Source organism: Polistes dominula, unplaced genomic scaffold (genome assembly GCF_049000335.1).
Source record: "Polistes dominula isolate Pdom_NZ unplaced genomic scaffold, Pdom_raw_medaka contig_20, whole genome shotgun sequence".
NCBI lineage: Eukaryota > Metazoa > Arthropoda > Insecta > Hymenoptera > Vespidae > Polistes > Polistes dominula.
In genome coordinates, this window is record NW_028301147.1 from 6,992,864 (window position 1) to 7,020,000 (window position 27,137).

At 41.2% G+C, this 27,137-nt stretch overlaps 2 protein-coding genes across 2 annotated transcripts in view; both read left to right on the plus strand.

Moving 5' to 3' along the window:
- The window catches only part of LOC107074079 (uncharacterized), a 103,318-nt gene that overhangs the window by 74,153 nt on the left and 2,028 nt on the right, over positions 1 to 27,137 (plus strand). The window lies entirely within an intron of this gene.
- Positions 1,150 to 9,364, plus strand: LOC149030964 (uncharacterized). Its single transcript, XM_089177277.1, has 2 exons — positions 1,150 to 1,243; positions 7,239 to 9,364. Exons 1-2 carry the CDS (start codon positions 1,150 to 1,152, stop codon positions 7,979 to 7,981), a joined length of 837 nt encoding a protein of 278 aa, XP_089033403.1. The 3' UTR covers positions 7,982 to 9,364.

The window sequence follows — 27,137 nt, forward strand, 5'->3', positions numbered from 1 at the left end:
AGGCACACTAGTACGAATACACGATAAAAGAGAACGAAAGAGAGAAAGAGATAGAAAGAGAAAAAAGAAAAATATAGACGGAGAAAGGGAGAGATGGACGGGCAACTCCATCCCTGCCTAACCTACCCCAATCGAGGGCTTACGTTGGAAAGCTTGCACGACAACGTAGGTAGTAGCAGGAGAATCATCGAAAAGCCTGGCGCTTTGCTAGCTTCTGCTGCTGCTGTTGCTGCCGTTGCCGTTGCCGTTGCCGCTGTTGCTAGCGGTGCAGGGAGAACGAGCTACTAGTGGGTGGTCATTGAATAGACGGAAAAGGGAGTAAAAATCATTGAAAAGCGATGACTGCGGCCCGACGCCGGCAGAGTGGATCATCGAATGACCAGAGCCACCCCTGTGCCTACTTCTACTGCCCGCCCTCGTGTGGACTCCGCTTTCATGATATCTACTGGAAATTAGCCAACTGGCTAACGACCAAATAGGAGTCTCGTGCCACTCCTCTACCTCCCCAGCCTTCGCCCTTTCCATCCTCACCCTTTTGCCCTCTTGTGTCTTTCTTCCTCTCTTTCTCTCTCTCTCTCTCTCTCTCTCTGCCGTCCTTCCATCCTCTTTCTCTTCTTTTCTCTCTCTTTCTTTTACTCTGTCTCCCTTTTTCACTGTCCATCTTTTGCCTTCGTTCGCTCCCGGTATATCTCTCGAAAGCTCGCTCGAGGCTACAATCGGCCGATCGTTCGTTCGCTCCTCACTTCCACATATTTATTTCCCAGCTTTCCTAGGGCTGAGTGGTATTCGATGATTCGAATCCTGGACGCAATAGATTTCGAGTCATCGGTTCCGAATCGGCCGTGAATGCGTTCTCTTCTCTTGGAGAAGTCGATTTTAAGAGATCGATCATTCGCTGGATCAATTGTTGATTTGCCAAGGAATAAGGTTTAGTTTTATTTTTCATCGTTCATTTAGAGTATATATATTCGTATAAACTCGTAAATTCGCACGAAGAACTCGACTTCTCGATGCTCGGAGTTAGGTACCTAATGTACAGACTACTATCTTACGAGCTCGGAAGGAAACGTCCGACGATAGAGGCCATTCCACGCAAAGCCGGAAGGTAGGACGAGACCCGAGAACAAAAGTTTCGCGGTTCGTGATAGAATGATAGACGTTTGTTCGGGAAAGAAAAATGCAAGATTCGCTGCAGTCACGAAATGGCAAATTGGAGTTGAAACTTCCCTTGTACGGGTTTGGGGTAGGTTGGGTTAAGGCGGGATTGTACTAGGAAAGAGCTAAAAGAGAAAGAGAGGGAGAGAGGGAGAGAGGGAGAGAGAAAGAGTAAGAGAGTGAAAGAGATAGTCGTATTCTCCTATGGAAAATACTATATGAGGGTGAAACCGGTGGGCAAACGGGCCTCGTCTCCGCGAGAATTCCAAATAAACGCTTAATTACTTCTATCGTACCAAGTATAGGATACATGTCACCAGTTTTTATTAAAAAATTCTGAATATCTCAAGGAAACGTACTCCATTTTTTTCTGATAAAAGTGATCCACAGAATATCGATTACTTATTTATCTAACGAAAAAAATTAACAAAATTTTCGATATCTTCTGTTTTCGATTATCCAACAAATCTATATATTATGAAGATAGTATGATTCAAATGGATTCGTGGCCCAAGTATGAACTTTCTGGCGTAACCTTAAAAAATCTTAATGCGGTTTTCGGCTTCCTGTCGGAGGCAAAGTTTAAATTACACACGGTTAAAAGGGAAGGAGGGTAGGACAAAAGTGTATACATAGTATGTGTATGTAGTAAGAGAAAGAGAGAGTGAGAGAGGGTAAGACCAGGGCTTTGGAAGATACACGAACCGTGGGTTCACGTGGCTCGAATAGGGTGTGGGCCGTGCGTGCGAACGCCCGAATGGAACACATGCAAGCTTTGATAAGCTTTAGGAATATGTATACGTAGTACTGAGCCATTCGAATCTCGCGCTTCACGGTTCACATAATATTACGTAACGTGCGCAATTCACTGCTTTCCTTTTCACCCGTCTTCCAGGACCCACGCAAGCTAGCCTGGGAATCGAGTTTTGCGTTATGGAAAAGGTGAAAAAGAAAAATAATACTCGGTTAGTCGTTCAAAATTATCAGATCCAGTTCAAGAAAGTATTGTAGCATAAAAAATTCGAAAATCTCATTCACAGATCATGTCATTTTTTTCCTTCGTCTAACAAAATTTATCAAATTTATTTAGCGAACATATTTATAAGTTTAATTTTTCATCGTATAATAATAAAATTTTTTACGATATCGGAAAGTAAGAAACTATCAATTCGACATTAGTAAGAAAAAATCTTTCCCCACGTAGAACATCTCGGATCACCGACATCTCTCTTGAAATAAGGGTTGTACCGAGCGACTAAGGCGCACCAAAAGGGGAAGATTTAGAGAGAGAAAGAGAAGATATGATTCCAAAGGCAACGAGCGAAGCCTCCCTCGAAGAGATGGTTCTTAAAGAAGGGATCCCACTGCTTATTTATTTCTCTATTTGAATTTTATTATCTTGTTCCGCCGTCATGGATTCCCGGTTTACCTCCTGATTTCTTTAACGCATACGATAAGAACGCTTCTGTAACATATTATTCAAAAGAAAATCTTCTTTCCTGTGATTTTTTCTCTTCTTCTCGTATTATTATAATTTTGCAATAACGGAAAAAAAAATAGAAAGAGAGCATCTCGGTCCTTATTTTTTATTCAATAATAAAATTACTAAAAGATAATACCATTTATTTAATTCGATCAAAATAACGTGGTTCTATTATTAAAAAAGATATTAAATATCTGTTCTCGTATTTAATTTAATGAGATCAAGTAAAACAGTTTATAAGAATGAAATATATATATATAATTCAGAAGTCAAATAGAAACAAAAAAGCGAATAGTACAGGATTACCTGATAAAGTTACGAAGTATGGTGCATTAGCGGAGATGGGAAATCTAATAAAGATGATCTCACAATAAAAGAGTTCTATAAGAGAGACAAAGAGAAAGAGAATAGAGGGAAGGAGAGAGAGAGAGAGAGAGAGAGAGAGTTGGGAGAGGGGTATAGGACAGGGACACGCACGTCGTAGTTCGATGAGAGAAATAAAAGTGCGCTTGACGCAGTATGGATATAAGTTTCGAAGGTCCTCGAAAACGGCGTTCGCGCACACATGAGGTTTGCCAAATTGCCGTGTAGAAAAAGTTCTCTTTAAACGTCCCGCGCTCTCCATTCGCTACTTCCCCCTTGCCTCCTCCTTTACATCTATCTCATCCTCTTCCTTCTTTATTTTCTCCATCCTTTTCCTCGACGATCTACCTGCCACCAACCGACGTGTTCTCATCGTCGTGAAGCTTTTACCTTTTTTTGAACATGAGAAACGTGTGTGGTAACGCGCATACGTGTTATCAACGTACAGGTAGAATCTAACTGAAAAGTACTTCGAACACAGTCTTCTGTGTGCTCGTACGCAATGACGTACTTTCGATTCGTTTCTCTTGACCCTTCGACCATTTCTCTTTCTCTCTCTCTCTCGCTCTCTCTCTCTCTCTCTCTCTCTCTCTATATGTATATATATATATATATATATATATATATATATATATATATATATATATATATATATATCTGTCTTTTATCATGGAATTGGGCTTATCGATTGCCGATTCCACTGACTCTTTCCTACTTTTTCAGCGTTGGAGAAAAGAAACTTATGTTTGTTCATCAAATAATTTGTTCTAAAAAAACGTAAAGAAAAAAACACCGCTATCTTTAAAGATTTTCTTTTGTTTCAATCATATTTTCCTTTTTAAAGTCAGTTGGCATACCCTTCGTTTTTTTTTGCTCAAGAAACAATCGTACGTAAGTTTCTCTTAGCGCGTACTTCTTAATTACACAGTACGACAGAATACACGAAGCTTAACCTCGTCTCAGATTTATGGGTGCTTTAACCTTCTTCGTTCGTTCAAACCGAATTTCATCCTACTTAGCCACGTCGCTAGCTCGGGCACTTGTAAAAAATGCGAGCGAAAAGAAGGGTTCCAGTCTTTTTTTCCCTCTCTCGAATCCTTCCGCTTATTCCTCTTTCTCTTTACTACCCCCCCCCTCTCTCTCTCTCTCTACCTCCCTCCTTTACCTCAGCCGCAGTCCCAACTCTCCATACTTTGCCTTCCTTGCGAACATGACTTAAAGCGTATCGTCCTTCAGTCGAATGGAGTTTCGATGGGGGTGATTTCGACGAATCGTTCGTTCGTTCGTTCGTTCGCGGACCGCTTGCGAGTCTTCGAACTTCGTCTCGATTCGATGCGTGTGCTCTTCGGAAGAAAGAGAAAGAGAGAAATCTGAAAAGCGAAGGTCTGTCTCTCTCTCTCTCTTTCTCTTTCTCTCTTTCCCCCTTCCTTTCCCAGTCTCTTTTTGCTGTATTCGAACCGTGCTCGTTTTATCGAATTTCATTAATACCGTTGATTCGTCCATGGTTGTGAGAGAAAAAAAAACTTTACAAATTAAACGTCCAGTCAAATTTGTGGTATATCGAGGAATGGTTCGTTAATCAATTAACAGGGAAACTCCGTTCGAGACAAATAGAATCTAAATAACGATAAGACGATAAAAACATTATAATTACATCGATAGAGGATGAGATAGAACGAAGGAGAGAAGAGATGAAATAAGTTTTCTTCGAACGATCATAATTTCCATGTAATTGTAAGTAGAGATTGTAAATCGATATCAGGTAGAAAACGGGGAAACGTCTTGTACCTACGACAAAAATAAAACACTCAAGGAAAAACGTTAAAGCGGATCATCATCTTGGTGTACTTGTTGAAAGCGAGAAACAAACGAATTCTCGATTAGAAGTAATGCAAAGAGAAGGAGAAACGATCGGAGAGTAAGAGAAAAAGAAAAAGAAGAAAAAGAGAAAGAAAAGAAAAATAAAGCAAAAAGAGGAAGAAAAAGAGAAAGAGAAAGAAGAGTTCTTAGGAGTCGGTTGCCGACTCGACAACCTCAGCCAGCAGCCGAGAAGCGGTATAAGAAGGACAGAGAAGGAAAGAGTTAAGAGTCGGCTTGATGACGAGCGCTGTTGCGGAGCAGGAAACGAAAAGGGAGAAGAGAGGAGTGGTGGTGAAGAAAATGGTAGAGGTGGAGGAATAAGAGAAGGAGGAGGTGGAGGTGGAAGAAGAGGAAAAAGAGGATGGAGGGGGTGGAGTAGACTGGATGGAGGAGCCCACGTTGCAATGATATCGATTCCAATGCTTCTTACTAGACGTGGTTGGTTAGGGTGGGCAACCCCTTACTTTTTATCCCTTTTCCTCCTCCGCCTTGCCTCCCTTCACCAACCGCGGTTCTCGTCTTTCTCTCCCAGCCTCGCCAACTCCTTCGATCTTCTCGCGATATTTTACTCGGTTATTTCTACTGGTCCCTTTCTCTCTCTTTTACTCTTCATATATTTCTATCTTCATCCTTCCTATCCAATATCTTCTTTCCTCTGCTTCAAATAGGCTCGTCATTCGAAGACGAAGGAAAATTATTCTTGTCGATCAGTCAGCCGGCTGGAACTAGTCGGAAATTGGAGCCTCGTTATACCCGGACCAAACTTCTTATCCATTGTAACGGGCATCTACTTTTAATCGACGATAATCGTGAAATTTTTATTTTAACGTAAATCTCAGTGCACTCAACAAATCACGGGCATCGAACGAAAAATGGAAAAGAAATAGGATGGGCAGGTAGGTAGTAAAAAAAGTAAGGAAGAGAAATAAGGAGAAAAATAGGATGAGTAGAGAGGAAAAAGCGGAGAAAGGGGAGGGGGAGAAAAAAGAAGAGAAAAGAAAATTGGAAGGAGGCAAGAGAGTGCAATACGTACGTACACGTACACGGAAACACAGAAATGCTACACATATTCAGAAGATCCTCTGATTACTGCGAGTTCCGTCTTTCGCTGTCTGTCTTTTCGTCTTTCCCCGCTTCATCCACTTGACGAAACGGCTCGTCTCCATCCCTAACTCTCTCTCTTTCTCTCTTTATTTCTTTCTTTTCGTCGTCCTCCCTCTAGTGGCAAGCTCTCTTCGTTTAATTGATTTCTTAAGACCCGATGGGGGTTCACGGATGTGACTTCGAGCGGATGCAGTTTTTCCCGCTTCTCTTCTCCCTTTCTTTCTTTCTTTCTTTCTTTCTTTCTTTCTTTCTTTCTTTCTCTTACTCTACCATCATCCTTCGAATGTCTCCGGTGCTCCCGGATTTTCTTCCCTTCTCTCTTTCTCTTTCTCTACCTATTACTACTACGAGAAGGAGAAGGTGGAAATGAGGGAGAAGAGTACGAAGAACAGAATCTAAAAGAGAAGAAATCGGAGATAGATGATGAGAGAAGAAGTAGTAGTAGTAGTAGTAGTAGTAGTAGTAGTAGGGAGACAAGATAGAGGCGGAGAAAAAGGAGGAGGTTGGACCCCGAGGGAGGGAGATGCAAGATATTGCAGCCCCGCGGGACACAAGGACGTAATCTCCACGACGGTGCCGGAGACGTATTACAATCTCGCGGTTCTCCAACTACGAAGTCACTCGGTTCCCGTGCATGAATGGCCCATTCTCCTTGGCCTGTCTCTAGGAAAGTCTCTATCTATTCCGATTACTGCTCCACCTCCACCTCCCATCTACCTATCTCTCTCTCTCTCTCTCTTTCTCTCTCTCCCTGTCTCTTTCTTTCTTTCTTTCTTTCTTTCTTTCTTTTTCTCGTATCCTCGAAAGCTTGGAACATCAGCCGAGTTTTACCCCGCTTTTTTACCTACCAACCTACGCCGTCGTCGACTCTACAGCCGGCGGCCTCGGAGAACAAAGATTTCATTTTTTACTGGCACCAGGGACCAAGGCGAGAGCTCGGGCTCAGGATAGCGCTGTGGAGGAACTCTTCTTGCGTTGCAGATTTCTTTCATTACTACTCTTAATCACGGTAACGTTCACTGGCGGTATCTCTGTCTTTCTTTCGCAGATTTCTTGCAATGTCTTCTTTCTCAAATCGGGCCGGATGATCTTTTGAAGGAATCCTTTCTCGGCGTTATTACTCTGCTATAATACTACTTTTCCATCGAGGTCAAAGCCGTTTGCTAGTGGAGCAAAAAAGAAAAGAAAAGAAAGCTAAAAATGGAGAAAAAAAGATAGAAAAAAAAAAAGAAAAAAGAGAGAAAAAAGAGAAAATGAGAAAATTGTTGGAAAGAACATGAACTGGCTTATGTGTTCGAATTACGTGAATATCGATCGAGTTTCACGCTAGCTCGTAAGAGCCTTCCTCAAAAACATCCTCGCGGCACCCTTAGAGCCCAGAGACTGTTAAAGAGTCTTTCTCGTCCTCAAGGATCAACGACGACTCCCTTGGTTCATCTCTTCCTCCTTTCTTCTTGTCGTCGTCGTCGTCGTCGTCGTCGTCGTCGTTGTCGTCGTCGTCGTCATCGTCATCGTAGACGTATAGACGATGAAGGGGTGCGAAATCGTACGAGCATGTATACTGAGGAAGAATTGGAAGAGGACGAGGGCCAGGACGAGGGCCACAGCAAGCTAGAGAGAATCAGAACGAGAAAAAGAGGGTCAGGACGAGGGGGATCGGGAAAAGAGAACAAAGAGTGTAAGTATAAGGTGGACGGGGTTGGTGGAGGGGGATATAGCCTCGGCGTTCGTTCGGGGGTGGCGTTCGGGTGGGTGGTGCATATAAGATGGGCGACGTACAATGCACGCACCCTCGGCGCACTCAAGGCTCCTCAAGCAATACTCCTAAAGGGTGGAGTACGGAGGGAAGATTCCGAAAACTCGGCCGCTCAATACATGCCTGTGTCGAGCCGGCTCACCCTTCGTATTTTCTTTCCTTATTCTTCTCGTCTGCCCTCTTTCCTTATACCAACTCTCGTCCCTCCTTTTCTTTCTTCTTCTCCTACTTTATCCTTCCTTTTTTTATTGGTCGTGTAGTCCATGTTTAAACAAGTTGAAGAAACATTCCTCTTATCGATTAGAAGATCTAACATGAGAAAGACAAGATGTAATAACAGTTAAGAAGATCGAATAGCAGATTCTCTACGAGTGATTTTCTTCTTTCTCAGGGATTTGAGCACCCCTTGTAAGGTGGATACACCGACGACACTCCAATGTTCCTTGTGCGTTCTCCGTAGCGGCTGGTTGAAGCTCAAGTAGAGTCATCGCTTGTGAGAGTGCTTACCAGCTTAACGTCGTCGAGATCGTCGTCGTTCTCCTCCTTCTTTTCCTCCTCCTTCTCCTTCTCCTCTACCTTCTTCTCTTCTTCTCTATCCTCCTTCCACCTTTCTGAGCTCCATATCCGTTCTTCTTTATGAAGGAGAAGACTCGAAGGTGAATCCTCGAGCAGCGAGGCATCGTCTACAATATTTGAGAGCGACATAAACCTTATTCTTACGCCACTTTACCACAAGATGCAGTTACGGGGGTAGGGTGCACCCTTGCTTCTAGCGTACCTACGCTGTGATAATCCCTTCGTTCTAACGACGATGCCAACGAGCTTTCAAGATTACATATAGACTGGATAGTATTCCCTATACTCTTCTTACTTTGCATTGTTTCTCATGTCTCGTCTTAAATTTACTCCTTTTTTCTTCTTCTACTTTTTTCCTCTTTCTCTCTCTCTCTCTCTTTCTTTTTCTTTTCGTTTCTAAAGAACATCTCCGCATATAGACGGTACTCCTCGCGAGTCGACTTTTTCAACGTCTTTGACCTACTTCCACTCTTAATCATCGCTCACCGAACAGTTCTATTCTTCTGTTCTCCGTCGAGGAAAAACGAGGAGACGTTTCCATTCCTTGCGTTATCTTCGAAAGAAACAATCGTTTCTACTCAAGAGAATTCTAAAGCAATGCAGCGGTATCTTGTCTTCTATTATTTCTAGGTATATACGTTTATGGATAATTATTTTTTAACGAATTGAAAAATAGGTTTACCTGAAGAATATAAGCAAGATTCACCTTAACTCTCTATTTGTTTAAAGAATTAAACAATTATAAACTTTAAATCTCGACAAATAGAAACAAAACAATATACATTCTCCAATCTTTTTCTTTAAGATTTTCATGCGATCAAAATTAACCTTAGAAAACGATTTAGCTTCAAAAAAGATCAAAAGAGTAGAGTAATTTGTGTATTTCGTTTGTAAAGGCTTGCAAATGTTTTATGAGTTTCTTTAACCGTAGCAAGAAAGAAATCATTCTTCTATATAGTTGTCTCTTTCATTCGCTCACATCTTTTGTGTAATCTCAATTCGTAATGCAAGACTTGTATTACTACTGAAAGGCGAAAAGCGAACGGTTTCTTTTCGTCTCTCTCTCTCTCTCTTTTCCTCTCCATTTGTGTGTTTTTTTCTTTTTCCTTCTTTAGGTTCAAACAAACTATTCGCTTCGTCGTGCTCGTCTCTAATGCAAAAAGAAATTTACTCGGTAGTAAGTTCACTGTATGGAAAACGAAAAGAAGAAGAAGAAGAAGCAAAAGTAGAAGAAGAAGGAGGCAAAGGAGAAGGAGGAGGAGATGGAGGAGAAATTCGTCTTCCATCGGCGGAGTGCTACTTAGAGAAATCAGAGCGACGTACCATGATAGTGGCGGCACGTTGTCGTCGTCGTCGTAGTCGTGCTACTTACGTCGTACGTAGAAAAAGAAGAAAAGGGAAGGGAGGAAAAAGAGATGGTGAAAAGAGGTAGAAAAGAGTAAGAAGAGGGGTAATGTCAACGGTACACTCGTGCTCGTCATCAGAAGAGCTTTCCTTGTTCTTGATGCGCGTTGGACAATGGCGAGAAAACGTTCTCTCCTTCCCTTACGGTGCGCTACCTCATTCCGCGTCTTTTGCCATCCACGCCCTCCCCACCTCCTGCCATCACCATCAACCACAGCTCGAGCTACTTGCGACGATGAGAGAAATAGAGAGAAAGAAAGAAATAAATAAAGAAAGAAAGAGAGAAAAGAAAGATAGAAAGAGAAAACGAGTCGGAAGAGGCTCGAGGAAAGAGTATGAGGCCTTTTCAATGTCCTCTTCTCCCTCGCTTCTCCTTGGACGCCTCATTCCTTCGCCTCCGCGCGATCCCTGAAGAAAAAAGCCGTGCACGGAAAAAAGGAAAAGAAGAAACGGACAAAAGTAACCGAGCGCGCGCCGAGGTACTCGTCGGAGACGCGGATGACACGCGAGTTCGGGTGTATACTTCTTTAGCCCTGAGAGTGAGAGGAAAGGAGTTTGACGGCGACCGTCGTGCTTTTGGGGGTGAAACTAGGGGGTGGTAATGGGGGTGTTTGGAGCGTGCTATATGCCTTCAAGAATTTAAGAAAGCAACGGCTTTCGTTGAATGCGTCGAGAAGGCATGCATTTTACCTCTTCTTCCTTCTCTCTCTCTCTTTTGCTCTTTCTTTCTTTCTTTCTTTCTTTCTTTCTTTCTTTCTTTCTTTCTTTCTCTCTCCTGGCTCGGATTTCTTTTTTAGCTTCTTTCCGACCGGAGGGCCGAGTGACGACGGCCGTGCTTGAAAAGGAAGAAAGGAGGAGAGAGCGCGAAAGAAAACGACGTAATATGCTCGAGTGGTGCGAAGTGACGATTGTCCCTTTCTTCGCGAACGAGGCGCGTCTTCCGACACCCCCAACCCCTTTTACTATTCGTTTCGTTCTCCTTCTCTATTTCTTCTCTCTTTCTCACGGTTCGACAACTTTATTAGTCACCTTCGCCTCCTTCCTTCGCTCCTCCTCCTTCCTTCTTTCTTTATTTATTTTCTTTCATTCTTTCTTTCTTTTTAATTTCCCCGAGTAGGAACCTTCTTCCTACTTAGGTATATCGTGCCGTACTCCCAGAAAGATACGAGAAACGTTCCATCAAGTGTCTCGCGAGATCTGTTCCTTCACGTTTTAAGTGTACTCGTCTAACCCTCTCTCCTTGTGAGGCAACTTATGTTCATGAACATTTCGACTGTACCAATTTTTTTCTATATTAATATGTTCCATTTAACTTCCTTATTTTTAACATTTATTTATAAATTTGTGATAATCTATTCAAACATTTTTATAATATTACAAAAGATCTTATTAGTGTTAGAGATTTTCTTTCTATTTTCAATTTTCTGATCAAATATCAAATTTATTTATAAAAATCAAAGCCTCTTATAAGGTTTTATTATATAAGAAAAAAAGAAAAAAATTCAGTATATAACATAATACACTAGTATAACTACTATACATAGAAAAAGGTAATCGGTTGATGAAACGAGTGTTCGCTCACGCTTCTACGATCATGAGGTATTCATGTTAGAATAGGAACCTCGACAGGACGACACGCTTCCTCCAAGCGAGCCTATACATCATCTTTCTCTTTCATTCCCTTTTTAGTCTCTTTAAAAACAATATAATTTTTTTTTGTCTCCTTTTTTATTTTGGCGTCACGTAGGTGCTCCGAAGCGCGACAAATAGAGACAGGAAGCGCGTGTCCACTGGACCAGGTATCCTTAGCGAAGGCTTCCACTTTCACGCAGAGGAAATGAGCTCTCGCTTCTTCCGTTCCTATACCTACCTAGGGAAAAATGGTTACAAGGGTGCGTCGCACGACGACGACGCAAACGCACACGCGTGCGCGCACGTGCTACGCGCACTTATATACATACATGAAATGCATGCATGCTAACTACACACAAGCATTCTCGTTCTTCCTCTCACCCTTTCTCTCTCACTCTCTTTCTCTCTCTTTCTCGTCGTAGACGCGAATAAAAAGCGAACGAAAATAGCCGATTCGCCCTGATACGGCTCGAATTTTTCACTCGACCGGCCATATAAAATTACTTCGCTGCATTAAACGAACAGACTGACTTTAAAATAACGCGAGCCTTGTATATCGTGTTTCGCGACAGAACGAAGAAAAAGAGATAAAGAATGAGATAGAAAGAGAGAGGGAGAGGGAGAGAGAGAGAAAGAGAGAGAGAGAGATGTGAAGGGGTGGTGGCAAAATAGGTTGTTGCTAGAAAGCGTAGCGTGTGTATTCAGAAATAAAAAGAATCAAATAATATTTTATGTGTTTCTGTTCAAGCAAGGGCTGTAAAAATGATATTAGCAGAAAGCAAAAAAGAAAAAATATAAATAAAACTTTTAAACAACAAATCAAATGTAAACATGATTGGATAAAAATGAAAAAAAATGAAGATAAAAAATTTATATAGGAAAATAAAAGATAATAGAATAAAATAAGAGGAGAAAAGATTTTAGTAAAGTCTCTTCTTTTCGATTTTTGGTCGAGACGCGAAGATCGATAGGGCTTATTGAGACGTTTACGAAGCGTAGAAGAAAGAGTGAGTAAAAGAGAGAAAAAGAGAGTGGGGAAATGATGAAAGGACCGAACCGGTGAGTTCGTTGGAGCGAGTAGACTTAACTGGAAGCTTCCACGTTCGCAGAGGAAACGCGTCCGTCCTTCCTTCCGTTCTTCCGTATGTTGCAGAGAAAAGGGAGAAAGAGTGCGATGGATATCGAAAAGCATCGATGTGCATGCTGAAAGATCGGAAGAGAGTGGGAGAGATCGAAAGACAAAGGAGGAAGGGTCAGGTTGATGGTGGAGAAAGGGAAGAAGAAGGAAAAAAAGACTGATGGTAGGAGAAACGTGTAAGGGAGAAAGAGAGAAAGAGAGAGGGGATGAGGAACGATACCTGTGCGACTGTCTGTTGTCCGGATGTCCGTTGTTTTGTTACAATCACGTATCCGTATGGTTTTACGCGGCCCTACATCGGCACGTTAGCGTCGTCAACACGTTGCCGTCGTCATCGTTATAGTCGTCTAATGTCAGGAACTGATCCAGGATGTGAGCTGTAACTGGGAGGATACCAGAAGAAGGTTGGGAAGAGAAGAGGATGGTAAAGAGGCAATAGTGCAGATCGGAGATGAAAGTACAGTGCAAGCTTGAGTGGTACCCAGGAACTTGTGTACTTTCGAAAGGTGTGGAACAACCTGTGCCTGCCTTTGTCGACACCAACACCATTGTTTCGTTGAAAAAGGAAATGATATACTAATTGATTCGTTTCGTTTCCATATCTCTATTACCCTCTGCCTCTTCTCTCTCTCTCTCTCTCTCTCTCTTTAGATGACCACTATGATGGCAACAGGCAGTCCAGTTGGACGTCTACGTATGTAGGTCCAGTTTTCCCCGATTTTAGAGAACAAACGATTCATGTGGATGTTCTACAATTTTCGAATTTAGAGACTTCTCTCTTTGTCTATTTCTCTGTCCTTGTCTTTCTTCCGTTTTTCAGTCTCTAGCCCAGCGAATTTCCACCGAAATCGAAAGAATCGAACGTTTATGAGCTTTCGTCGCTATGTCCAAATTACGGACCGATGAATGTGGGTATGAATGAGCGACAACGAGAAAATGGAGAAAAACGAGAGAAAATGTTTCTGCGTGACGACAATGAAAGAGGAAGAGGAGGAGGAGGAGGAAAAGGAAGTGAAAGAGAAGGGGTATAACGACGATGACGGCATAAACATACTCCATAAGTTGCATGCTTCGGATTCCCGCGTGATTCTCTCATCTATCTCTCGGAAAATTATACCAAAGCATGCATTTATGTACACTTTTTACTTTGTCAATATTATTATGTCGCTTTTTGTTTTGAGAAAGTTGCGTGCAAAAAGCATTTCTCGTACGACGATACGATACGATACGATACGATACGATACGAAGGGAAGAACGTTTGCATAAAGAATAAAGAATTTATGCAGTCGTCAGTCACTTGATCTTTTATTAGAGGAACATTAGAAAATTTTTTTAACTACGAGAGATTGTGATGAGAGAAAGAGAGAGAGAGAAAGAAATAGAAAATACAGAAGAAAACATTTTTCATTGGAAAGTCAAATAAAATAAAACATTCGGATTAACCAAGTAAAAGTTTTATATATATTTAAGAAAGTTTTGATATTTTCAAAAGGATATTATAAAGACTCTTATTTACGATGCATAATCTCGAAGATAAGCCACGCGTTCCGATCAAACGGAAAAGACTCGTTACAATCTGAAGGAAAGATTGAGAAACGAATAGACATCGATAGAGGATAAAACTCATCTTACCTTCTTACCAATGTGAAAACGAATTGTCCGCTTCAAGCAGCCTTTTTTCTTCTTTTTTTATCTACTGCGAGAGTATAACCCGAAAGAAGACTTCCTTGCGAATAATAATCTCTTGCCGAGGAAACAAAAGTATCGACGACGACGACTACGACAACGACGAGGACGACGACGAAAGCTACAGACACTATTTTCTCCCCTTCGCTCGACTCAAACTTCCTTCCCTGGGCTTACTTATACTTTCAGACGATTATCGTCGGCGTCTACTTTTACGTCGTCTAATTGATCCGAGAGAGAGAGAGAGAAAAAGAGAGAAACGCCAAAGGGGTCGTGAATTGACTCGATGAAATATTTAGTCGTTCACCGCTCGGGAGAGACTTTTTTCTTCGCATAATCGCTTATTCATGCGGTTTCCTTTAAATCTCAATAATCCATTGTTCGACCACGCTTCTCTAAATATTAATTAAAAAATTATAGGACGCAGTTGTCAGCTCATTACAAATCGCGGTAAGAAAAGCGCTATCTTTTACTGTTTTAAGAACGAGGAAAAGAAAAGAAAGAGAAATATTGAAATATTATAGAATCGATTGAAGAGAAATAAAATTTAAATACTCTTATCATTTTCTTACGATATTGTTGAAAAAATATGAGAAGTAAACCACATACAAAATAGAAAGGTTAAAAATGTGCTAAATGAAAAAATAGAATAAGAAATATGTGAATTGGAGATAATATATTACGAGATTTAGAACGGAAAAGATAACAAAAGTATTGACTAGAGGATACTTCGTATCCATCGTCATAAACTGGACTAGAGACAAAACTTAAGGCAGTAAAGGGCGGTCGTAATACACGTGAGTCGACATAACGAGCCACTGTACCACATAAGAAAGTATTATAAAGCATTTTATTGTTTGCGGGGAAAAGTGCCGCTCGCCTATGGCTTTTGCATCCGTGAACATTTGAAACGTATTACGCGTTTATGCGTTCCTTCGCGCTTCGAACTTTGTGACGATGTGACGGCAACAATTTCTACCAAGAAGAAAAGAGATAAACAGATAGATAGATATATAGATGAATATATTTATTACTTAAGAAAGAGAGAGGAAAAAAGATAAAAGAAGTGATCGAACTTTTTGTTGTTATTATTTATGCATAAGTTGAATGAATTGACTTCAAATTCCTTTTCATTATTTCACTTTAGCATTTTAATAAAAAGACATAAACGCAATATTATAGTAATGAAACGCAATTAAGTTAAGAGCTTATATACTATTCGCACATTGTATGAGAAAAGAAATACGAGAATCAACTCGGACAGGATGACTACCGATAATTTTCTTCATCCGCGGGAGAGATACGTTGTTAACGAACAACGTTAATCATCATAACGAGAGTAATATCTTCTCTATAACGTTTCCTTGTAACCGTTATAAGAAGAGAGATAGACAAAATGAGATGAAACTAGAATTAAACATAATTACATCGTTTAAATTTCTTAAAAAATAAATAGTGAAAACACGAAGATTTCTTGAAATGGATCTTTCCGTAGTCGTGGCAACGAGTATATAAAAGAAACATCGGTTAATTAAAAAAGGTAACTTTTCTCTCCTTCTGTCTCTTTCTCTCTTTCTCTCTCTCTCTCTCTCTCACACAGTCTCTCTCTCCTCGGTCAGGAGACGTAATATTAATTATAGCTAAACGCCGTAAAAGTTTCTCGTTGCGGCAGGCGGAAAGCAGGAGCGGCGTGCATCAAGACTTATTAAAGCGATCCTTAAAAAGAATCTCCATAAATTTCAAACGTATCGCGCATTCACGCTGGCAACTCGTCGGTTTCTTTTTAATAATACGACGACGAAGAAAAAGTAAAGTGCATGCGCGCAGGACTCGACGGTCTCTCTCTCTCTCTCTCTCTCTCTCTCTCTTACTCTTCTTTATCTCTCTTTCTTTCTTTTTCTCTCAGTCTTTTGCTATCTCGTTCTCTCGTTCTCTCTCTCTCGAGACACCAGGAAGATAAAATCCGTATGCAGTCGGCTCACCTATGCAAAAAGCGCGGTATTTAGCGAGACTCGCAAATATATACGCGAATACTCGCTAAAGGGTAAAAGGAGTCGTATCCGCCACGGAAACGCACAATAGCCCGCGCGCGCGCAATTACGAGCACACACACATGGGCTTGATAAGAGTATGAGTATATACTTATATACATACGCGTACGTTCATCCTCCTATCTCTTACCTTCTCTCTCTCCTTCCTCCTCCCTTTCCTTTTTCGCCCTTCCTTTCCTTCGTTCGACCTTTCTCTCTTTCTCTTCGTTCCGTGAATCTGCAACAAGTTTGCCAGCTAGTGCGTATAAACGTATGAATCTATATATATGTGTACGTGCATGGGTGTGTGTGTATGTATTTTTGAGTGTAAGTATTTATGCGAGTCACTGTATCTATATAACCTAAGCACAGTTATGAACGCAGCTAAGAACCGCTGCGACGGCGCTATTACTAATTAGGTAAATGCTCATTATTAATCAGTCAAGCCTTGAATACGCACAAACATCAAAGTTTCTGGCTTGGCCATTTTTGGTGAATAAACCGTACGTATTATATAAATATTATATATGTGTAAACGTTACTACTTATATCGATTTATTCGATTGATAACATTTAATAATAATTTTAACGAAATTTCAACGATTTTATATAAATTTTTGTCTTCATAAAAATTCGTCAGAAATAGTTAAGAAAAAAAAAACTGATCAGCGTAATAGCTCACACGAAAAAAATTTATACTACGAATTTTGTAAGAAGACACCGAGAGATTTCTTCATCTTTGTAGCAAGTATCTTGACCAAGGAAGAAAAGGAAGTCCAAGGAGAAAAGTTCGACAAGTGGATTCTCCTTGAGTTAGAGAACCGATAGGGGTGAGAGCGAAGGTTGAAAGATGTATATATATATATATATATAGAGAGAGAGAGAGAGAGAAAGAGATAGAAAGAGAAGACGCATATACTTAGACGAATTTGTGTGTGGGTTAAAGAGAGAGAGAGAGAGAGAGAGTAAAAAGAGAGAGAGGGAGAGAGAGAGAGGGAAAAGGGAAGGCGAGATTATGGCTGCGAGCTTGCTGATAGACGATGGCCAGGGACGAAGAGGGGTAACTCAAGACAAGTCTAAGTGAGTCTTCCGGCCGACAGGCAATGATAGCCCTGAGAACTGAGCTGACCCCCGGATATGTGTTGAGCATATATGTGGGGACACAGAGACGCGTACGAGGTCTCAACGTGTCACAACATTTTCTTCGTCACTCTCTCTCTTTCTCTTTCTCTCTCTCTCTCTCTTGTCAATGAAATCTCTAATGACTTACTTCGTAAATCGTTGATCGGTCGCTCGTAAGAATCTTATATATATTTAAAAAGAAATTCTTTTGTTAAATCTAAAGTGTATTAACCTCGTATTAAATACTCGAGGTAATCGTTTTTAAACTATACTAATTTAATATTGGCAATAATAAGATACAAATCACAAATTAATAATACATACTGTTATTATTTTTAATTTCACGTAAAAAAAGGAACGCGCAATTTTCTTAACGATTTTCAATAGAATACAGATTGAATTAAAGTATTAATTGTTTAATGTGTAATTGTCACGTGTGTAGTAGGATTAAACTAATTACTAAAGGATGATATAATTCTTTTACGTGTTCTTTATTCTATCTAATAGTTATACGACGTGTCCACGCGCTAAGACAGGAATATTATACAGGATAGACTACTAAGGTAAGTCTTAAAAACGGAATCCTTGGGATTTTTAACTGGTGAGACGATTAAAGTAAAGATAGTCATTAGCCCGTGATTCTCTAACCTTATTTTAATCGGTCTACTTCGTAATTTTAATTTGCGACGACGAGACATTGACGTAGTTCGTACTTATCATTAATATCCCGTCTCGTAGGTAGGTCTCCAACCATTTGCCGCGTCTTACTTACATTCGACTTAAACCGTAATGAGAGTTGCAGGATAAGTTTGTACACGAACTCGTTTAATGACTTCGAAGATATCATATTAAAGAGAAAGAAAGAGGGCTAGGATAGTTTCGAAGAGGAGAAGGTAAGAACGAGCTCTCTTCGAATTATATAGAATACACGTAACTTAAGAATGGATAGATGGATGGAGATAGGTAGGTAGATGAACGAGGGATGGAAAGAGGGTGGATGAATGTGAAACGCGCTTTAAAGAAGTCATTTGTCTTCGTAGCCACTTTGCTTGTCAAATTATACGACCTATTATTAACAGCGTGGCGAACATTAAACGTCGTCGACCGCGATTTAAAGGCACCTTGGCATTTTAAGCCAATATTCTCCACGACAAAAGACATCCACTTTTGCAGAAGAATACTTTAGTCTTTCCGGTAAACTATAGCTCCTCGTTAGATTTTTATTCTTATCTTTTGAAATATTAAGAAAGTTATACACTCTTCGTTCGTTAATCCAAAAATACAAAGAAGATATATTAAGACATGTAATTTAAATGAACAATTTGCTCAATTATTGCTCAATTATTTACATACAATAATTAGATATACGAGGAAAAGGGCGTTGGTCGCTGTCTCTTTCTTATTTATTAATTCGGAAATACAACAAATAATCGCACCATCGAGACCGGACGACGATCGTGTCACAAATAGCCCTGGTGCTTATAGTTCTTTTCAGGAGACGAGCTCCACTAACCACGTGGTGTCCCGGTAAAAGTTTCGTCGTACATCGAAACGATTCGACGAGAGTTAACTCGGGCCAATAATTCTTCTGTTCCCGCGATCATCCAGGTGTATCGCCTTCCGTACCATTGTCAACAAGTTCCGGATCTGAGATACCCGCCTACCTCGCTATCTCGGAATATTTTCACTCGTTCTCTCTGCTGACCGATCGAGACCAATTAATTACTTTTTCTCCTCCCTTCTTTCTCCCTCACCTTGTTTTCATGCAATACTAAATAATTCACGATACTCTCGACAAAGCTACTCTCTTTCAATTTCCCCTACCTCTTCGAATCTCTATTCGTGTCTTGTAATTCTTAATTCCCGTAGTCGGTTAACGTTGTTCATTCGTATTCCAATCGAATTCTGTATTTTATCTTCGAGAAGAGTCAGCGTTTAATTAACGTGCGCATTCGCCTACAAAGGATTTTGTCTAATGATGAAAGCGTAGCCCGATAAGTCGTAGATAACGAATTAATGTGAGTAACGACGAGACGAAGGTCATCGAGGAATAAACAGACGGAAGGACTATCGGCTGGACCGTTGCCGATGATGCTACGTTAGTGATAGTGGAGGGTAGGTGTAGTAGTGGACGTAAGGGTAGTGGTACTAGTGGTCGTAATGGTGCTGGTAGCGGTACTGGTAGTGGTGGTGGTGAGTACTTGAGAGAGCTCGCCGTTTCCCTTATTCCTTCAATCAACGTCAGCTGGGGAGGCAAGTCTAGTGTGTACCCTGAGCAAATACTCGTGTGCTCCGCACTAGAGCAGCATAGAGCTCAATGACTACATCATCCACGAAGGTGGTGGTTAGCTAGACGCGCCTTCACTCCGCACCAGACAGTCATTGAAATCGATTCCTCTCGCGATATAAGCGACCGGCCCGTAAACAGTCGTTAAGTCGTCATACGCTCCAATACATCCAAGCTTCCTCCAATTTCATCGTCATTTTTCTCGATGACCGGTGAGACTTCCATTCCCCTTATATCGCCGATATTATTCGATGAACCGGATGGTACTCGAAGTTTTTTTGAAAAAATCCTCGGGAGTATATATAACAACTTATATATGTCTCAATGTAATGAAATAAGAACGTATTTTCACGGTTAGGTCGAAATCGATTTCTTTCTATCTACTTTTTCCTTAACTATAAACGAAGCAGTCTACAAACTGTTAACTTTATGTTTCCACGAGGGTAAACACAATATAGATCTTTTTTATAGATCAACGCTATGTCAAATTTTTCTTACAAATATACCACGCTTCAAAATCGTTCCTTATGTATTTAGATAAATTTGTAAATATCTATATGAATATTTATTTGTACTGAATTGAAAGCAAAATCGTAGAATAACTTAATCAGTTCAAATGTATAAAGGATGGATCAATCGCAACATTATACGTAAAACTTGAGTTCGGCCGGAAGAAGTATCGATCGAATCACTGCAGCTGGAAAGCAAAGCTCTGGACCCTTTCCCTTCTTCCCTTTCCTTCCCTCTCGAAGTTCGTCGAAGGCTCGCGCTTAGAAAGGTCTTGTTAAAGTAGGAAGGAAGAGGACCGGATACGCGGCGGTTACGCATACATCATAGGTCGTCTAAACAAGCTGTTTAGACGACTTCAAGTTAACCCAAATTGACTCAATTGGATTAACCGCTTGCCGTGGCTCACCCGACACTTGGGAACCGGCCCGTACACGCTCGCCGTGTTACCGTATCCGCGAGAGAGACAGTCTTCTGCTTCTCATGCAAATACTCGTTTCGTGCGTTATATGCTCTCATCTCTCTCGCTCTCTCTCTCTCTATCTCTATCTCTCTCTCTTGTCTCCTTCGCTACTCATGTTTTTTCTCAATGCCCTTTCCGCTATCTCGCTCTCTTTCTATCTCTCCCTATCTCCTGCTGTCACTTTTTCTATCTCATTCGCGAATTTAGCTGGTTAGCTAAATTGACTGCGTTTGGGAAAATTGGCTCGTCGCGTTTGCGGAGAAGAGTCTTCGTCTCCCTTTCTCTTTGACAAGTACATGCATATATGTGAAGAGCTACAGAGCAAACAGAAGAGAGAGAGAAAGAGAGAGAGACTTGTCTTTGGCTGTCCCGTTACGATATACGAAGTGAGAGCACCCTCTCTCGCGCGCGTCAATGTGGACCACGAAGAGTCTTCCGCTTCTCGAGCTCGACATACGTGACCCGCTGACGCACGTCGCGTCGTGCCTTCGTGTCCTGTCTCTCATGTCAATTTGTAGCGAGGCGAGGGCCACGGAAGGAAGAGGAGGAGGAAGAGGAGGAAGAGGAGGAGGCAAGAGCCGGAGGCTTACGTCGAAGCGTAGGACATATTGAGGGAGCAAGAGATAGAGAGAGAGAGAGAGAGGGAAAGAGAGAGAAAGAGAGAGAGAGGGAGTGGATTGGAGTGTCCGTTCCTTGGATGGATACTCGCTTGGACCCTACTATACTTGCCATACTTCTACTATACACTATCTAGCTCTACTACCTACAATCTCCTCTCTCTCTTTCTCTTTTTCTCTCTCTTTATCTCTCTCAGTCCCTCTCGATTGGATTCTCTTTATCAGTGCATCCACGAGTAGTATCTGTCTTTCTCTCCTCGTCGCGATATATGGATCGTCGGAAGTCACCTTCCTCATTATCATACCGACCGGCCGTTCGCGCACTCGGACACAGCCTTCATCCTGTGCCCTAGTCACTTATGCCGTGTGGGTGATCAACCCAAGTGAGATTTGACTCTCGATCTAACGACGGAATCGCTCAACCATGAATCGTACTGGTACAACCGAGAACCACTGACCTGGGGGACAAGACGCAAGTCCATTATACTCAATCACGGCGTGATTGGCTCAAACGATCGGACCACCGCTCGCCGCGCGTTGTTCTACGGAGGCTTAACACGGACATTACTTTGTCCTACCGTTTGATAAGTCAAGGAAGAAGATACCTATGTTTGCCTTCTTACATTTTTCTAAGATTAAACTTTCATTGGATAGACTTTAAATTGTATTAGTAAAGGCTCACCAGGTGTTTCCCCTTTCCCATGAAATCATTAAAGGTGTGTGAGACCTCGTGGTCTCTTTATTGCTGGACACTTCCTATCTAGAACGCCAATCCAGCTGTCTCGAAGATCACTATCCATTTGTCTATCATGACCATTCGATCTATGTGGTCTTTTTCAGTAGTAAACTTATTGGTTTATCGTTACTGTTCGATCTATGATCTCTTCGGGTAATAAATCGGTTGGTTTATTATGACTATACGATCTATTATCTCTTCAAGTAATAAATATTTCTCTAGTATAGCCTCTTTTGTTTCGTAAAACTGAGATCACTCTGTACGAGCTCGTCGTGCCTCCCTGAAGACAGAAAAATCTGTTGGCTAACGGCGCTGAACAGAAGGCTCTCTGGCTCATTGCTCGTTTCTGTTATACTTTTCGAAATGAGAACTTTCGTTCGCTCCCACGGATAGCTTTGCGTACACACAGAGAAAGAACTTTGGCAATTGAATATAATTAAGTAATCTGAGGCGCCCGACGATATCCACGACACGAAAGTCGTCGTAGTCGTAAAAACTGGAAAGCGTGTTGGCCATGTGCCACAAGGAGACTTCGCCTCGAAACGCCAACAATAATAATGCCAGTAATCCTGGACGCTTTTGCTTGCCAATATGCCGCGGACGTATCTACATAACTACCTCGAAAACTAGCCCGTGGCCAATAAATGAGAAGGAAAGCCTTTGGAAATTCGTCGTTAAGCTACCCTCCGTCTCTTCTTTCTCATTCCTCCTTGCTCCACTCACGAATCTAGGACTCTTCACGATACCGTCCTTTCTCCCATCTCTTTACCAATTCTTTCCTTGCGGAAGTGAAAAAAAAAATGTGAGCACATGTATATAATATATTCACGTAACGGAAGAGTTTCGTAGGAGAAGAAAGAAAGAAAAATGAAAAAAGAGAAATTAACAAACGTACTATTATTCTTCTTGAGAAACGAAATTCTGGTTTACGCTGCTAACCTTTAATTAAGCCGTGTTTAAAAAAAAAAACAGATTTTTTTCCTTGATTGCATATCGTAGGATTATTCTAAGTTAAGGGACGAAGAAGGTAAGAGGAAGGAAACGACGACCGTTACGCCAAACCAGCACGAGTTAAAGAGTAGATATAGGTGACGACTCTTAAGACGTTGGGTGGGGATTCCAAGTTGATGAGCCAAGACGTTGGAGGGTGCACTCGGTGGGGTTCTAACAATGGCAACAAGAAGCCGAAACGTCGGTTACGCCTCGAAACGGCAGCTGGCACGCGCGACTTCCAAGTCGTCTAAGGAGTTCTCTAGTTCTCTCTTTACCTTCTTCTCCCTTCTCCTTAGACCTCACCTCTCACCCCGAAAGTTCCTTCCAAGGGGAAAACGCAGTCTCGAGAAGTTACCTTGGTAGAAGGAACCATCTGAGGGATACCTGGACATTTAAAGCGGGGGACGGCACCCAGCTGAACCACCTGAATACTACCAAGGGGTCCTTCTTTACTTTGCAATGGCGTCAAACTCATATTGTTACCCTTAAGATATCTGCAAAACGTATTTTTTACTTTCTATACGTGCTCATTTCGATTTCTAATTCGATTTTTGTGTTCGTTATTATATACTATTTTACCAATGACGAGTGAGTACATGGTTCGATTTATTAATTATATTATATTCAACTAAATATTTTATCACAAATATATAATTTGTTTTTCCCATTCTATAATCTGATATCAATATTTAATTAATTTACGATCAAAATAACGTATCCAATGAAATAATTAACTTCATAAATAAAACATAAACTTCTTTTTTTCTAAATCTTGAACTATTTGATATTTTTTGAGTTTATTGAAAAGCTACGCCACTGGGATCAAAGACCGTTGTTCCTACTTCCTTTCCTAAGAGAGCACGAAGGGAGTCGCAAGATTTTTTGTAGCCTTCAATATTAGACGTTAGCGTTTCCCACAGAAGAAATCATGGGAACATATAGGTCTGATCGTGAAAAGTCTTCGAGAAAGATTTGCGAGCTTGTCTTGGAAAGTCTTCGACCTTTCCTCCTTTATTTTATTTTTACATTCTTTTCCTTCTATTATTTTTTTCTTTTCTATTTTTTATTTGTCACATTCATTTCGTAAGGATAACTTTAATACGTGAACAAAATTGGGAAAATAAATTTTTATCTAATTGTAAGTCTCGAAGCATTTCCTTCTTGTTGAATTCTAAAAATATTCATAAGGTTCTTTGTTTGATCTTCAAAAGAAATTATGAACGTTTAACTATTGAACAAATTCCTAACGTAAAGTTCGTCATTAAAGTAGAGTTCGATTCGCGCTCACAGCATACAGGTAGTCGCGTGAATGAATACTGAAATCGAAATGAAAATCGAGGAAAGGTCATGCTCGCGTGCCAGAAATAACACGGCCGTGGCGTTGACCCACATTGTTTTTGAAACGCGATTAAACTCATTGAAAACGACCGAAAGTAAATTAATGGCCATAGGCCGCGTAACCACGAAAAGCGAGGCAAAAAGCGAAACAAATTTAACGAGCTGTGAATTATGAAAATCGGTGACAGGCCGACGCTTTTAAATACTCTCTCTTTCTCTCTCTTTTCTCTCTCTCTCTCTCTCGACCTCCTCTCCGCTCCGTTCATCGGGCGCCAATCGGCACCCCATTACTCTCTTTCCCACCCTCACCTTCTCATCAGAGTTTGGTTTGGGCGCGTGCCAGTAAATCGAAACGATTCAAATGCAAAATAATAATAAAACAGTGGGTTCTGTCGATGGCCCGTAGTAGGTAGTAGTGATGCTGGTGGTGGTCGGAGGCAAGGGGAGGCGGGGTTGAGAGCGCATTAACGCAATTAACCTCCAATTAATAACACATCAATTGACACCCGGTCAACTTGTTGCATCGGAGCAGCCCGATAATATGCTGAACGCGTGTGAGAACTCAATGTGTACGTACACAAAGGGGGTGGTGTGTTAGTACGCGAACGTGTCTCTCTGCGTATAGAGAGCTGGATACGTAGGCGTTAGGCTCGTAGACACATATACATATATGTACATATATATGTGTACTACGAGTCAATGTACATATGTAAGTGGAGGCGTCGTCCTTCGTAGTCGCGAGTGCATGCCGAGAGCGAGGGTTGCGTTTACCCACATAGAGGATAATAAAGAGACGAATATTAGAATAATTTCGTAACAAGGGGAAAGAGAAAAGCAACGATGCATGGCGCCGTCCTATAAGGCAGAATGTGAAAGATGGAAGAGTTCACGAAGTTACCACCGACGGACATGGGTTGATGACCATTGTATAGTTCTCATGCAACCCCCAGCGAACACTCACCACATGATACCAAATAGAGGGAAAGAGACAGAATGAAATTCCGATGCACATGCCGTTGGCTTGTAACCCCAACGACGACGATGACGATGACGACGATGACGACACCATGTGGGGTATGAACGCCATATGATGTTACGATACGGGAAACACCACCTTGCCCGGCACTCCTCTACCTACTAATGGGAGTAAAAGGAAAGAGAAAAATCGAAAAATATAATCATCTCTTTTCTATTTAACGACGCTTCTTTCCTTTCCTTTCTCCACCCTTCGGTTACACCTACCTCATATCACCCTCTATCCTTCACAATCGCCATTTAAGGATACCGTCGCGCATCGATCGCATTATCTTAATGTCTCCTGATATTAACCGAGCAAATCGGTGATGCGTCGCGATCATTAAACGTTTAACAGAAATGCTGCTGCATTCGTACGCCAGAAAGATAAAGCAACAGAGCGTGGTAAAGACCGTCAGTCTCTCGCGAGACGGGATACATCAAAATCGGTGATGGAAATTACTAGGAATTTTAGTAACAACCTTTTATGAATATCACCAAATCGATCGAAATTATCGGCGTATCGTATTGTTTAGCGACTGCTAGTCGGAAATTCGCTCCTCCTTTAGCGTCCCGTTGACGGTGTTAGGCGCGTTCTGTATACGTACCGAAGCCAGTAATGCTTCTGGCATATATAACACGCACACGATATCCGATCACTGTAAAACACGAAGAACGGATTGCATGTGAACCTGTGCTCGGTTTTAGCGATCGATGATAAAGAGATTAATGAACGCCTTTCACGAGTCGGTACTTTTGTTCGACGGGTCTCCTCCTTAATTACCTGAGGTGTTGTACCTAGAACTTATCAGGCTCGATAGTTTCGAACAATAGCTATACTCTACGGACCAGTCCTGCGAATTTTCCTAAAGCGAATTGTAAAAGCACGTTTATATCTACTCGACACGGTTGCCTCTCACCCAACTTTTAACTTTAACTTCAATGAGCTCGCTTCGATGAATCGCCTCTACCTGCCACCATTTCTTCCTTTCCTTTTTCTTTTTTTTTCGCCTACTATTTTATCGAGGAACCCTACCACCATAGTCGTCGCAATCACCCTTTGAAATCAAGTCACCTGCTTAAACGGTAAATGTCGTATGACGCACAGGAAGTGGTTGGTTGGTGGCTCATCGTGTGGTCTCAACGCTGTCTAAAGTTCTTACCAACGAAGAAAATATTTTTATACAGTAGTAAATGTGAAATTTGTTGACATTGTTGATCCAAAATTTTCTATATTTAAGAACATTCTCGAATTCTTAAAAATAAGCAAAATGACTTGTTCAGGCCATAAACACGATTCTATTGACGTGCATGAATATCCAAACAAGGTAGACATAGAATAAACGTAATTAACTCGGCGTATATACTTTGAAATCGACAAAATGTGGGAGAGTTCCTGAAGCCATTTCCGGCCAGGGTACCGGCACCTCTTTTTGTTCAGCTAGTCCCACGCATGGAGGCACACGGGGAAGTAGCGTTTAAAAGTAGGAGGAACAGAAGTTTCTGTGACCCCCCTCGAAGCTCTCCCTTCTTTATGCCATACGCGCCTAGGTACGAAACTCTTGTAGACGTTATCGAGCTCGAGACCATATGTTATCTTTTGAGTAAGCAATTTGCGGATGTCCCTATCTTATCCTCTTTGCATCCTTCTTCCAATAATGACAACGAAACGATCTATGTATATATGTGTGTATACATATATAAATATGTCATCGCTTCTCTTCGACTTGCATATAAAAGTACTGTAACTAGTCGTAATTGAATGCTTGCGCAATACCAATTTAAGAGTCTAACGAAAGGAACACGAGACTATTTACGATATAAAAAGCAGTCTATTCGCCTTGTCACCAATAATAAGATTAACAAGATTAAT

Coding starts and splice junctions, on each gene's coding strand:
- LOC149030964 (XM_089177277.1), top strand. CDS start 1,150: ATGATAGACGTTTGTTCGGGAAAGAAAAATGCAAGATTCGCTGCAGTC. Junction 1,244..7,238: donor TTCCCTTGTACGGGTTTGGG/GTAGGTTGGGTT, acceptor ATTGTTGGAAAG/AACATGAACTGGCTTATGTG.